Here is a 12,675-nt window from a genome sequence, read left to right on the forward strand (position 1 = left end):
GACATTTTTCTGGACTGGTCAGGTGAATGTGTCTCATATTGAGTCTAAAAAGACATTTTCTACTGAAAATAAGACAAAAATACTTGATAAGATTGCTTTTTTTTTTTTTTTTTTTTTGCAGTGTAGGACATCTGGGAACATTGTGGGGACTACGTTTAATGTTTTATACAGTCTACGGTTGTGATCTTAACAGTTTGATGTACCTCTTTTAAAATCCCAAACACAACCCATCAGAGCCTCCACGGAGGCAGGGAACGGACTGGAAGTGTAGCTGCTTCTTCTTTTTTTAAGCATTTTATTAAGAAAATAAGTATAAAAATATAAATATAAAACAATATGACTCAGCATTCAAACAGCGTGAAATCAGTGTATGACAGTTTTGCCTACAACATACACTTTCCAGTACATTTTACACCTATATGATGAAATGAATTCACAGTCTGACAAATAAACTGCACCAACCACTCACATGAACATTGCTTGTCGAACGAAGATAGCAAATAGTATATATGATGTCCATCGTTAAAAACACTTTGTACATTTACAGTTATTAATGGAGGTGGCTGCAAAAACCACTCGACTCCGTCCCGACACCCCCACCCGCTCCCACTCCAGTGCCATTAAACATTGATAGTATACAATACTACTATCGCTCATTACAAAACACATTGTCCACACCATTGTTCACAAAATTCCTAAAATTCAAAGGCATCTTTACTGATTATGACCAAAAACGGAAAAACTTTGAGAATTATACTGCGTTTCGGAGAGAATTCAGTTCAAGTCTTAATTTCTGTTACTTCGGCGTCCACAGCTGGATTGCAGGGATTTTTGTTGTGACTCAAATAGACTACTAGTTAACTAGCAAGCTAGCTAGCAAACTAGACAGATAAACAGATAGATAGCTTGATAGATAGGTAGACAGACAGTCAACTAGCTGGCTAGCTAACTAACTAGACACATCTCTGTCTGGCTAGCTAGCTAGAAAAGAACAGACAGAAAAATGGGTTTGGAAAAGGAGACTTGTGGCGCCCCCTAGGTCTCTCTGTCAGGGCTTTTTCCTATGTACATCTCCGCCAGCTTCTTGAACTGTGGTCCCCAGTTGCTGAGGTAATCGTAGTCATGGTCCCCCTCAGTGGCGGCAGACTCCAGAGAGCTGAGGGATTCTGCCAGAGACCCACTGCCCTCATAGGCGTACGTGGCCAGGGAGTCATAAGGGGGCGCCGTGGGGTCCGTATCGTTCTCCTGAAGCCTCCCATTAATGAAGTCTCTGACGTCCGTGTTATCCTTTATAGGTGACGTCCTCCGAAAGGGAAACAGCATTTCGGGTATGATGTCCCTGCGTAGCTTGTTAGCATCCATCACCTCCGGGTTGCGCAGTGTGCCGATATCAAAGGCCTGAGTGTCCTCTTCTCCACCCCCTTCATCGTTGTAGCTGACAACGTTGTCTCTGACATCCTCTTTGGAGATGATCAGAGGCTCCTTCTTCCGCTGTCTCCTCAGGGCAGCAAACAGCACCACGATCACTGCACAAAAACAGCGAGAAAGACAGAGAGAGAAAGCTCAGCGTAAGACGTGTGCCTCCTAACATGTGTCATGCATTAAAGAGCACGGGGGAGAAAAAGCGCAGAGGGAAGACACATTTGCTACCAACCATAAATCCCCAACACTGCCTCAGGCGTTCACCTCCTATTATTAAAGATTCAGTGAAAAAGCTTTCTCTTCCCTTTCCCCCTGAACGCCACGTTCACTGTATGAAATGCACGGAGGTTAGACGAGCCTTTTCTTCCTCCTCTCTTTTCTCCAGCACACAGCGTAACATCTCATCTCCTTCCCTCTTTTTTCAGGAGGAGGAAATCAAAGGTTGCATGGTGAGCATGTTTCCAGAGTGGCACTGTGTATTAACAGCGTCTTTGAGCTCTATGGAAATTGTGCCTGAAATGCGTTTTGATATAAAGTCTCAGAAAGCATCCTCACCAGTTTTTTTTCTTCTTGAAATAAACCTTCTTCACACCAACATCAAAACGCGCTTTTTGCTGTTTAGACTTTTTCTGAGGATTGTGGGTGTGGGCGAGGTCACTGAAGGTTTTTGACCTACATCTGCCGCGCTCATCTCCACAGGAACGGTCAAGTAACAGTCAGCACAGTGCAGACCTCGACTTTATGTTTAAAAATCATCGGATGAAATATTCATTACAGTTGATCCCTGGATGGTGAGTCAGAAAATTTGGTTTCCACAGTCTTTCTGATAAAGTAGCTGGTTTTACTTTTGCTCCCAGTTTCTGTCTCTTGACATATAAAACTTCTTTTGCTGAAGCATCTTAGTCACAGATTCTTTACATGTAACCTCATACATGTGTAAACAGATGCTTCACAATGACGACAGCTATGCACCAGGGACAGAGCCAAGGTTTCAATTTTGGGTGGGTCAAACCTATTTTAGGTCGGCCTGAAATTTAAAAAAAAAGTCAATAAATAATTATTACTTAATAGTAGTGCTGTCAGGCGATTAAAAAAATTAATCAAATTAATTACAGGATTTGTAATAACTAATCTAATTAATCGCATTTTAATCTCATATCTGCTTAAGGTCCCAAAATAAAGATTTTGAATTCCAGGACATTAAAATTACATTAAAAGACATTAAAAAAACATTTAAAAATAAGGTGGGAATACTTACAACACATTTTTAGGTACCCTGATGCATAAGGAACACATGAAAAAAGTATTATGGTTCTATCTTTACAAAATCTACGCATTCCTGCACTTAAGATAAGCTGATTTGATTTTTAGGACCGTTTTTGCTTTTACTCAATGTTGACTCAATTTTCACTGCAATATGAACTTCTATGCTTCTATGAGGTCAGGAGAACCAGGGCTAAAGGCTAAAAACTGTGAGGAACTATGTACAAAACACTTAATTCAAGTCTTGGATCAAAGAAGAGTTAAGTATTCTCAGTTTAACATACTCTGAACACACAAACTGTTGCTGATTGGTGCAGAGCAGCCCCAAGCTGAAACATGACACCAGGAAGATGGAAGCAAATTTTCAAAGAATTCTTTAGATTTAAATACAGCATATATATCGATCATTAAGGGCTTCTTTAGTGCAGTAAAGAGTGTAAAATTACCTGTTTTTTACAGAATTGAGCTAGAGCAAACGGTTGATTTTCTGCAGATTTTCAAAAAGGACGTGCGAATAAACGCGATGTGGAAGGCAGTCACAAATCACTCTCGCTTCCCTCCCTCCGGTGTTTTCACATGTGATACATTCAGGGACCGTCAGAAATTTGAAAATCTGACAAGAACACCTCTTTTTCCAAGTAGGACACACGGTTTGTAAATGCCAGACATTTAAAAATAAGTGCGTCTTTGAACGCCCCGCGGGTTTGGGATCCAGATTAATCTGCGTTAATGTTTATAACGCGTTAATATGCAGTGTAATTAATTAATCTAATTAACGCGTTAAAATGACAGCCCTACATACTAGATAAAGATATAGTAATGTTACCAGGTATGTTTCAAAGCAGATGTGGTTTCTATGATCCTTTAATGTTAGTTAAAGTTTATAATATTTAAGTGCATCAGATGGCTCTTAATGGTAGGCCTATCTACCAGAGTTCCAATGCACCAATAGGCTGCGCGCCCAAGGTTATAATAGTTTTGAATTGTCATTATAGTTTAGTTTTAGTTAGTTTTAACATTGTTTTTCTCATTGTATTTTATTTTTAATGATTTTTAGAGCGGGCATTCTAGTTTTTATTTAGTTTGATTTTTGCAACAAGGCTTAGTTTTAGTTTAGTTTCAGTTTAGTTTTAGTTTTAAGTCCAACATAGTGCTCACTGCTCAGTCAATGCTGATACTGAAATGTTGGCTGCCTTAAACACAAGAAAATAATATAAAGTTAATGTAAAAAATATAAGCATAAATTACATAAAAATAATGTCAACATAAATTAAATAAAAAAATAATATAAACATAAATTATATTGCCGAAAACAATATAATATGAGCTTTAATAATTAGAAACTTGGACTCTGTAACGATTAAGTCAGACTCACATGAAATTAAACTATTACAGATGCTCTGATTCATTGCTCCTCTACGTTTGGTTGCAGCACAGCGCACAGCCAGTCAGTGCAGTAAACAAGCACGTCCCAGTACGTCGCTATGATGGTGCCGTACGGCGCTGACAACTGCCGAAAACTGTCATAAAATTGGTTGGGAAAATGTGTTGGATTAATTCAAATCCTAAAGGCTATTAATATTGTCAGAAACAATAACGAAGGACATTTTGTCTATAATTTTGGTTAGTTTCAGTCAGATACAGTTTTGGTTTCCTTATCATTTTTTCTATTCTTTTCTAGTTTTTATTAGTTTGAGTTAACTGCAATGTGTTTTAAATTTTAGTTTTCACTTCTAGTTTCGTTGTAGTAAACTGTTATAACCATGGTGCCGCCTCAACTTTCCATGTTATATAGGCTGTAAGAGCAGCAACATAAGCAGCACAGTTAAATAAGGCCAGGTTTACACGACAACCTGAAAACGCTAAAACATGGTCATCTGGTGTATTGGTATTCTGGTGAATGCGAAGTGCAGATGTGGAGCAACAGATGTTCATTTTGTTGAAAGACAGTCAACAGATTCAGCAGATTCAGCAGCACAAGCTCAACACGGTAGATCATGACAATCGTAACAACGGTACTGTTGTCCTGTTTTATGCGCTCGAGCGAAGCAGAGTGTGATGTCAGTGTTTTCACTGAAAACGCCAGCTTACTGTTTATACAGCAATGGTGGCTGCAGGGTTTCAGAAAAATCCCACTCTGGAGGCCGTTTTCAAAAGTTTGCATTGCAAGTCAGCTGAAAATGCCATTTCCATGTAAACACAAGGCTGAAACATTACAAAATGTTTGCGTTTCAACCTAAAACTGAAATCGTGCGAACAGATACACATATGGAGGACAAAGTCATATTTTCGATCAACGTAGAAAACGGGTAAAGACTCAGAGTTAAAGCTGGCTTAGGCCTCCTGGAAAGCAGCAACAAGTCCTATTTATAACACTTAGCATTTGGTGTTACAAGAGAAGTCAGACCTCAACCGATTTATATCTTAAAATGAACAAGCCTTTATCACCAAATCATGTTTTTGGATTTACATTTTAACATGGGGCCTAATGGGCTTCATTGGCTTTTGCAGCAAGCCTCAAGTGGACACTGGAGGAACTGCAGTTGATGCACAAACACATTTGATTTGCTTTTCAACACTGGTGGTTGCAGCTTGGTGTATGGGTTATGGTTACCCTGATTGCTTACAAAGCTATGGATGCACTGCTTTAGCTATGTTTATTTAGCTAGCTTTCTATAACTACAGTGTAAAACCTGTCGTGGCAGTGTAAGACAACTGCTAGCAGAGTCATCACACTGCAAAAAACTGAAATCTTATCAAGTGTTTTTGTCCTATTTTCAGAAAATGTCTTTTTGGACTTATTTTGAGTTACATTTACCTGACCAGTCCAGAAAAATGTCTTATTTCAAGTTTTTTAACACAAAAATTCTCTGAGAGTTAAGTTTGTTTTGGTGCAACAATGATCCCTAAGTGTTAAAAGAGTTTGCGTAAGCCGTTGAAAAGTTGTTTCTCTGTATTAGAAAGAAGAAATACCAAAGGCTCAATTTGTTTCAGCACCAACCCTGCCTCACCTGTGCACCTCTCCTTCCCCTTCCTTTCCCTTTTTTGTCCTCCCAGCAGGTACCATAGTTGTCGACTTGCCTCCCACCTGGGTGTTAATTACAACGCCTTCAACGGGCTTAGATGGAGGGTGTGAGTGTCTGTTTATAACATTCTTTATGGACATTTGCAACTGACCGGTGCCATGATTTAGACAGCACAGAGGGCCGTGATGAAGAGGAGCAGATAGGGAGAAGTGATCCAGCTCAGCGGCTGCCTGTCGGAGTCAAGCGGAGGTGAATGAGACTGTCTGCCAGGGGGGTTCAAGCGCGAAAAGCGACGGATAATGAGCAGATGTCATGATATTTTGCTCAAGAGGAGAGCGTGGTGTTTAACCTTCAGTACACCCAATACGTGAGGGAGGATCTGCCCAACATCAGACGCAGATTTAAAATTTGGAGTCAAAACAAGCAGATGGAAGGAGGCTGATCAATACTAATGTGCTCGTATCACAAGGTTAGTCCGGGCAGATCAAACAGGACGTAAACTTCAAAACTCCACTTCGTGACTGGAAGTGAGTTCATTCTCAACGCGCTGAAAGAGCAGGAGGTTGATGTATCAGACGGTGCACACACAAGTGCACGCACAGTTTCCTGAGGAGCAATTTGTTAAATATTTTAATCACATTTCCTCATTCTACATTCACAGTGTCTGCTGAGCCATAATGCTCGCCTGTACGCTTGGCCAAGCAAGGTGAGGTTCAATGGCAGTTGAAACCCATTACTTATTGATACACCCTTGACCATGAGCACAGCACATTTTCTGCTTTTTCCTGGGTAAAACGCTGGCCACTGTTGCTGCTGTGTCCTGTATGCTGCTGCATACTGCATTAGATCAGGAGAAGGGCTGAAGTGGTGCTTTAGCGTGTCAGGAGGTAACATGCGACCTACTTTACCTTTCAAACACACAGAGGGTTTCGTTGAGTGGATATTTCTGCTAATGAGTTGCAGCTAAAACCCCAGCCTGTGTACATTTCAGGGGCAGAAGAGTGGTGTTTAACAACGGGTGCACATCAACTTGTCTTTTCCTGCCTAACTTAATTTCCAGAGTCTGGAGTTAAAAACCATTTTGTCCATTTGCTTATAGCTACAGAGGACGACATCAGGACGGATTGGTTTGCATACAAAATGTTGTTTTGTTTTCTTTCTTTCTGTCCACACACACATACAGCAAAGATTTCCTTTATATTTCTCTTTCTTATCACCTAAAGTTTGATAAAACTCTCAACAGCCCCAAAACATCTGATTTTCTTATTTAAAGAAACTTCACAAGCAGATTAATCTCACCCCATTTGTAGTTGTTTTGCTCTTATTTGTGTTTGTGACATTGTTTTTCCTGACTGCTGCATCAAGTGTGAGTAAGTTTTTCAGTTTTTTTGCTATGAAATTTTTACCTGAACTTAATGAAGAAGTTTTTTGGGTTGATGTAATTGTACACGTGGGGACTTATTTTCTTATTTGGATAAATTTGTGTACATTAAAAAATATTAATTTTGAAAAATTTTGAAAAATTTCAAGCAATTTGAAATTTCAATAAATTAGCAAAATTAAAAAACTAAATTAATTAAAATGTAATATTCTACCCCCCTCCCCCTGAAAAAAAATGCCAAAATTGAAAAAAACTTAATTTGCAAAAAAAATGTGATGTTAAACATAAAAAAATCAGACATTTGCATACATTTCAACCAAAAATTTACTAAATTTGAAACTTAAATACAAAACGGAATCAACACATAGTTAAAAAGCAAATTGCAATACTGCCCCCCCCCAAATTGAAAAAGTTCTAAAAAAGGAATTGAACTAAATTTGCAAAAAATTTCAAGAATTTTCAAAGTAAAAAAAAATGCAAAAATTGAAAAAACTTAATTTGCAAAAATAAAAAAATGTGATGTTAAACTTAAAAAAACAGACATTTGCATAAATTTCAAGCAAAAAATGTAATAAATTTGAAAATTAAATACAATAATGTATCAACACATAGTTTAAAAATAATTGCAATACTGCCCCCCCCCCCAAAAAAAAAAAAAAAATGTAAAAGTTCTAAAAAGGAACTGAATTACATTTCCAAACATTTTGAGAATTTTCAAAGTTTTAAAAAAATGCAAAATTAATAAAATGATTTCAGAAAATGCAAAAATCGTCAAAATATTTTAAAATGAGTTATTCTACTAGAATTTGAATGGGATTTTTTTCTCATATTAACCGTTTTGTGACTGTTTTAACTGAAATTTGTTGGGGATATCAGTTTTTGCTGTGTATGAGCACTTTTAATATTCCATCATTTTTTTTCTCTCAAGGGAAGAACATTGGACATTTTTTTTAACTATAAAAAAAATGTTTAACTGACTCAATGAAGAAGTTTGAGTGCTTCTAAAACTCTGTGTTAGTACATTTTTAGGGTTTTTGATGAAGACGAACCAATCACTGATAATTCCCATCTGAGATGAGTCAATCTGGAGGAGAAGAAGAAGAAGAAGAAGAAGAAGAAGTCTGGATGCTGTTTAATAAAAATAACTTGGTCTGTTCGGAGTTTCTGAACAAACAGAGGATCAGGCTTATCATACACCACATCATTATTCTACACACCTGTTGGCACATCTGTAACAAACATCTCCCCTTCACTTCTGAAGCTTTTGATCAATATCTGTGCAGCACAACTACTCCCTGACTTCATCACTGAAGTGCATTATCTCGACAAAAGATCACACCATTTACAGAAAACATATTTTTCTCTTAACAGATGTAAGAACATAATGTTCCACTGATGGGTTTAATACACACTGATGTCAGGCCTCTGCCAGCCCGAACAGGTGCAGCTGGCTGAACTGCACATTTTCAGAAACATCTTATTGATTGAGGTGAGATGGGAGTCCAAGGCTTCAGTCAATGCCCTGTTTGTGATGATAGAGCGTGTTATATCAGAGATATTCACCGGTTTTGTGTGCTCCCAGCAGCACATACTTGAGCAAAACAACTCACTCTGGGCCGAGTTATTGACTTCAGCTGCCTGAAATGTCTGCAGCGGGGAGTTTATAAAAGCAAGGCCTGACTGGAGTGTTAATGTTGCATGATTTGTGTTATGTATCAATACCAGGAACAACATAGCATCTTATTTTGCAGGGTACACTTTGAAGGCAGTTTGTGGTTTCTGAACATGTGCTTTGCTGCAAATCTGACCTGACTTTTGTAGTAGAATTGGATTTTAAGGGTTTGACTATGAGCAGTATTTATTACATGCACAAAAAAAAACGTGCTTGGACAGGAGGAGACTCACTGAGGAGGATAACCACACAGAGCAGAATGGCCACCAGAGCTCCGGTTGTGAGGCCATCTGAGAAAGGCAGGACCTCGGGGTTACAGGACTGCATGTTTCCACGGCTGTCACAGGCGCACACGCGGATGATCAGCGTGCTGGTGCTGCTCTGGATGGGGTAGTCGTTGTCTGAGATCACTACAGGCAGGAAGTACATGCTCATCTCTCGCCGGCTGAAACCTCCCCTCCGCGTCAGGATATTGGCGGTGTTATCTGTGGAGAGATGTGAGAGGGGAAGCTGTTCAGTGTGGAGATATTTCACTTAACTGAATGATTAAAGAGGAAAGACCTTCACTCTGTATCCTCTGACAGTCAGCTCGTAGCACCCATTACTCTGCAGCATTTTAAAACCACCTGTTAAAGTATTTGCTAAGTTCATTACCAGGGGTCTGCTACCTTTACTTTCATAGGAGCCAGTCTGCCTCAGATCCATGGATTAAAGTCATTCCAGGGCCACTGAATCTTTTTTATCTTCACATAGAAATGAGGCGTATAAATTTCTGCACATAGGTAAAATCTAGCAAGTAGATCTCTTAACAAGAAGTTTTTTTTAATTTATGTAATTGTATATGTGATGCCTTAATTTGTTATTTTTGAAACATTTGTGCACATTTAACATAAAAAAATGAGAAATATTGCATGAAATTTCAAGCAGTTTCAAAATTTCTTCAAAAATTTGAAAAATTGAAAAATTGAAATGAACAACAAAACATTTGAAGTTTAAACATTTTTCAAAAAATTTAAATTCAAAAAATTTGCAAGAAGTGAAAGCAGTTTTAAAATTTAAAAAAATTGCAAAATAAAATATAAAATTTCATTTAATGCAATACTCTTCTCACAAATATTGAAAAATAAAAATGAACTATATTTACACAATTTTTTAAAAAAAATTGAAGTTTAAAGTTTTGTTAAAAAAACAAAATAGATTAAAATAATTGAAACTATCAAGCAATTTTAAAATGCAATATATTTACAAAATTAAAATAAATAAATGAAGGAATAAATAAATAAATAAATACATTGCAATATTCTCCCTCCAAAATTGCAAAGGTTAAAAAAAGAAATGAACTAAATTTGCAAAATTCAAGAGAAATTAAAAAAAAAAATGCTTATAAAAAATTTGCTTAAAAAGATTTTAAAAATGCAGACATCTTTAAAGGAAACTCACTTTAAAACAAAACTACAAAAAAAAAATAAATCTATTTCAATTTCAAAAATTAAAACTATATTTTAACTTAACAATTTGTGAAAAATGTAACACAAAATATATGATTAAAAAAAGTCACCAAACCTTCAACAGGAATTAAATTTGGAAATTTTAAAAAAATCTTTAAGAATTAACCTTAATGATAACATTTATCAGTAATATTGCTCAACTCATCATTTTTGGTTGTTTTTCTTGCCACTTTTTAAGCATGTATATTAAGCCGGCATGTTGCCAGTTGAATCCATCCACACAGAATTAAATCAGTATTTTCTTTCAGATGAGTCTTTTTGTTGATGTAGTTATCTTCCCAGGGCTGTAAAACTTGAGGTTAGCCACAGGTGCATGGAAAGTTGGTGGGCTGTTGATGTTGTAGGAGGTGAAGTAGAGCGGTGGCAGGCTTTATTGACAGATGGGATGAAGATTTAGTTCAACTAAATGTTAACCCAGGATTTTATTTAGTGTCAGTGTATTTAATCATCAATACCCTCTGGAAGAAAAATAACAATTATTTATTTTAATAATGTTTTTTAAAGCCACAAGGAGCCACTGCTAAGGAGTAAGAGAGCCAAATGAGGCTCCAGAGCCACAGGTTGAAGACCCCTGTTCATTTCCACTAATCCATGCTGTTTACCCAAAACCGATGTTCTATAGTAACAGAATCAAACACAGCTTCATTAGTAATCATATAATGGTCTTCCTCCTGAAAGAACTCCAGCCTGGTGTTTATGCATGGCCACACTCTCCTGCAAAACTAATTAAAGTCCAAAATTTGTTTGTTAAAATTCCATTAAGAGTTGACTTCCCTGTGTCCTCTTGGAGCCTCTGCTGCAGTGCTTTACATTTAGCCTTTAACTCAGGGTCTGTTTGCCTTCTGTACAACATTAGACTTTGGGGAACTTTAAAAGAGCATCGTCTGTCTGTTACAGCATGTCTGAAAAAAAAGATACTGCATAGAGGAAACTCCTGAATCTGTGTAGAGATTATTCCCCGTCCTGCTCCTGGTGGAAGTTCTTCAGATAAAAACAAGCGATAGAGCAGAAATAGGAGCAGGTTTTAGCTTCAGCTGCTCTCACGTGTGCTGCAGTTTGACTGAATTAATGTGAGTGGAAGCTCTAGAGTGAGCTGAGCTGGTTTTTAGAGTTGGCATTTTGCAAGAGAGTCTAGGACATGGTGTTCACGCCACTGCATTCCCTGTCTGCACAGGCCAGGACCAGTGCTTTCAAAGTACAGTGTGCAGAAAGAAGGAAAGCAAACAGTTAGATTTCAGACTGAAATGCTGCCTTGCTCAATTTTCTGATTGGTGACTTTATGGTGGCCTATGAGGACAAGAAGCTTCGGTGATGCTTTATCAGGGTGATCCTCCATTTGTCAAACTTTAACCATCAGAAAAGCCTATCTCTACAGTCTCTCTTCAGGTTTCTTTTTTTAGACAGTCTTTATGGATGGGCCATCTTCAAACATTAAGCCCTGTAACTCCATATTTTTTGGCAGCCTCAAGGTCTTTGCACACTGCGTCCATTTTTTTTTTGAATGCGCTTTTTGGATCCATAATCATAAAAAAAAAAAAAAAAAAAACGTCACGCACAGACACCTTGCACACTGTCTCTGTGCGCTTATTTTGTAATATTTGCAAAAATCTGCTGTATGAGAAAAATTGAATCATCGAGCAGTTAATCCTGAGCAGCTGCTGTCAGAATGCGGGGCATGCACACACACACATGCACAAGTCTTCATTCATCACCTAAACGTCCCCCAAAATGTGTAGAGAAAATATGTCAGAAAATCTGACAATGTAATTTTGCAAGTAGCCTACGGTATCTCTGAATAGTCAAACTACCCAGGGCAGCCCACCTGGGCAGATGCAAAAAAAATGCGAAAAAATCAAACCTGTTTTGAAAAAACAATGGAGGACGTAAGTTTCAGATTGAGTGTGCAAGCATGAATGACCTAACATGGTCTCCAATCCATTTTTCAGACTCAGTGTGCAAAGGCCTTAACAGTTGTTTATCGTCTCTGCTGCAATGACTATCGTTATCTTGACATTAGCATCATAACTCTGCCTCAGTTTTCTGTTAAATTGCCAAACTTTTGGTCTGGACAATCGCAGTGCCTCTCCATGTCTCATCTTCTGTCACTTCCTCTCTGCTGTGATTAGCAGATAACCACAGCCACTGTGAGGTCACTGGGTTTACAAAAAGCTGGCGCTGCTGTGGTCGTGTTGCAACCCTGCACAACTATCTGCATATGTCAATGTTTGGACCCCATTTGTCAGATGACCCCCCCATTTTATTTTCCGTATATATCAACAATCTGTGATCAAACATGTCTAATACATTTGATCACTTTTATGCAGATGAGACCGTTATTTATTGCTGTTCATCCTCGCTTACTCAGGCTTTCGAGTTTTTACAAGCTGCTTTTAATGTTGTTCA

At 37.9% G+C, this 12,675-nt stretch overlaps 1 protein-coding gene across 2 annotated transcripts in view; it reads right to left on the reverse strand.

Moving 5' to 3' along the window:
- Positions 1–315: 315 nt before the first annotated feature.
- LOC141807401 (cadherin-10-like) overlaps positions 316–12,675 on the reverse strand; it is a 61,728-nt gene continuing 49,368 nt past the window's right edge. The window contains exons 10-11 of one of the 2 annotated variants that reach the window (XM_074693389.1): positions 8,998–9,249; positions 316–1,526 (exon numbers count right to left, since the gene is read on the reverse strand). In XM_074693389.1, the coding sequence (XP_074549490.1) occupies positions 1,036–1,526; positions 8,998–9,249 (743 nt within the window). In that variant the 3' untranslated portion in view covers positions 316–1,035. The remainder of the gene's footprint in view (positions 1,527–8,997; positions 9,250–12,675) is intronic. The other variant, XM_074693387.1, reaches the window with a different exon arrangement.

The sequence above is a fragment of the Halichoeres trimaculatus genome, unplaced genomic scaffold (assembly GCF_033239565.1).
Source record: "Halichoeres trimaculatus isolate MK-OKI-2021-1 unplaced genomic scaffold, fHalTri1.1 fHalTri1_scaffold_18, whole genome shotgun sequence".
NCBI classification, from domain to species: Eukaryota; Metazoa; Chordata; class Actinopteri; order Labriformes; family Labridae; genus Halichoeres; species Halichoeres trimaculatus.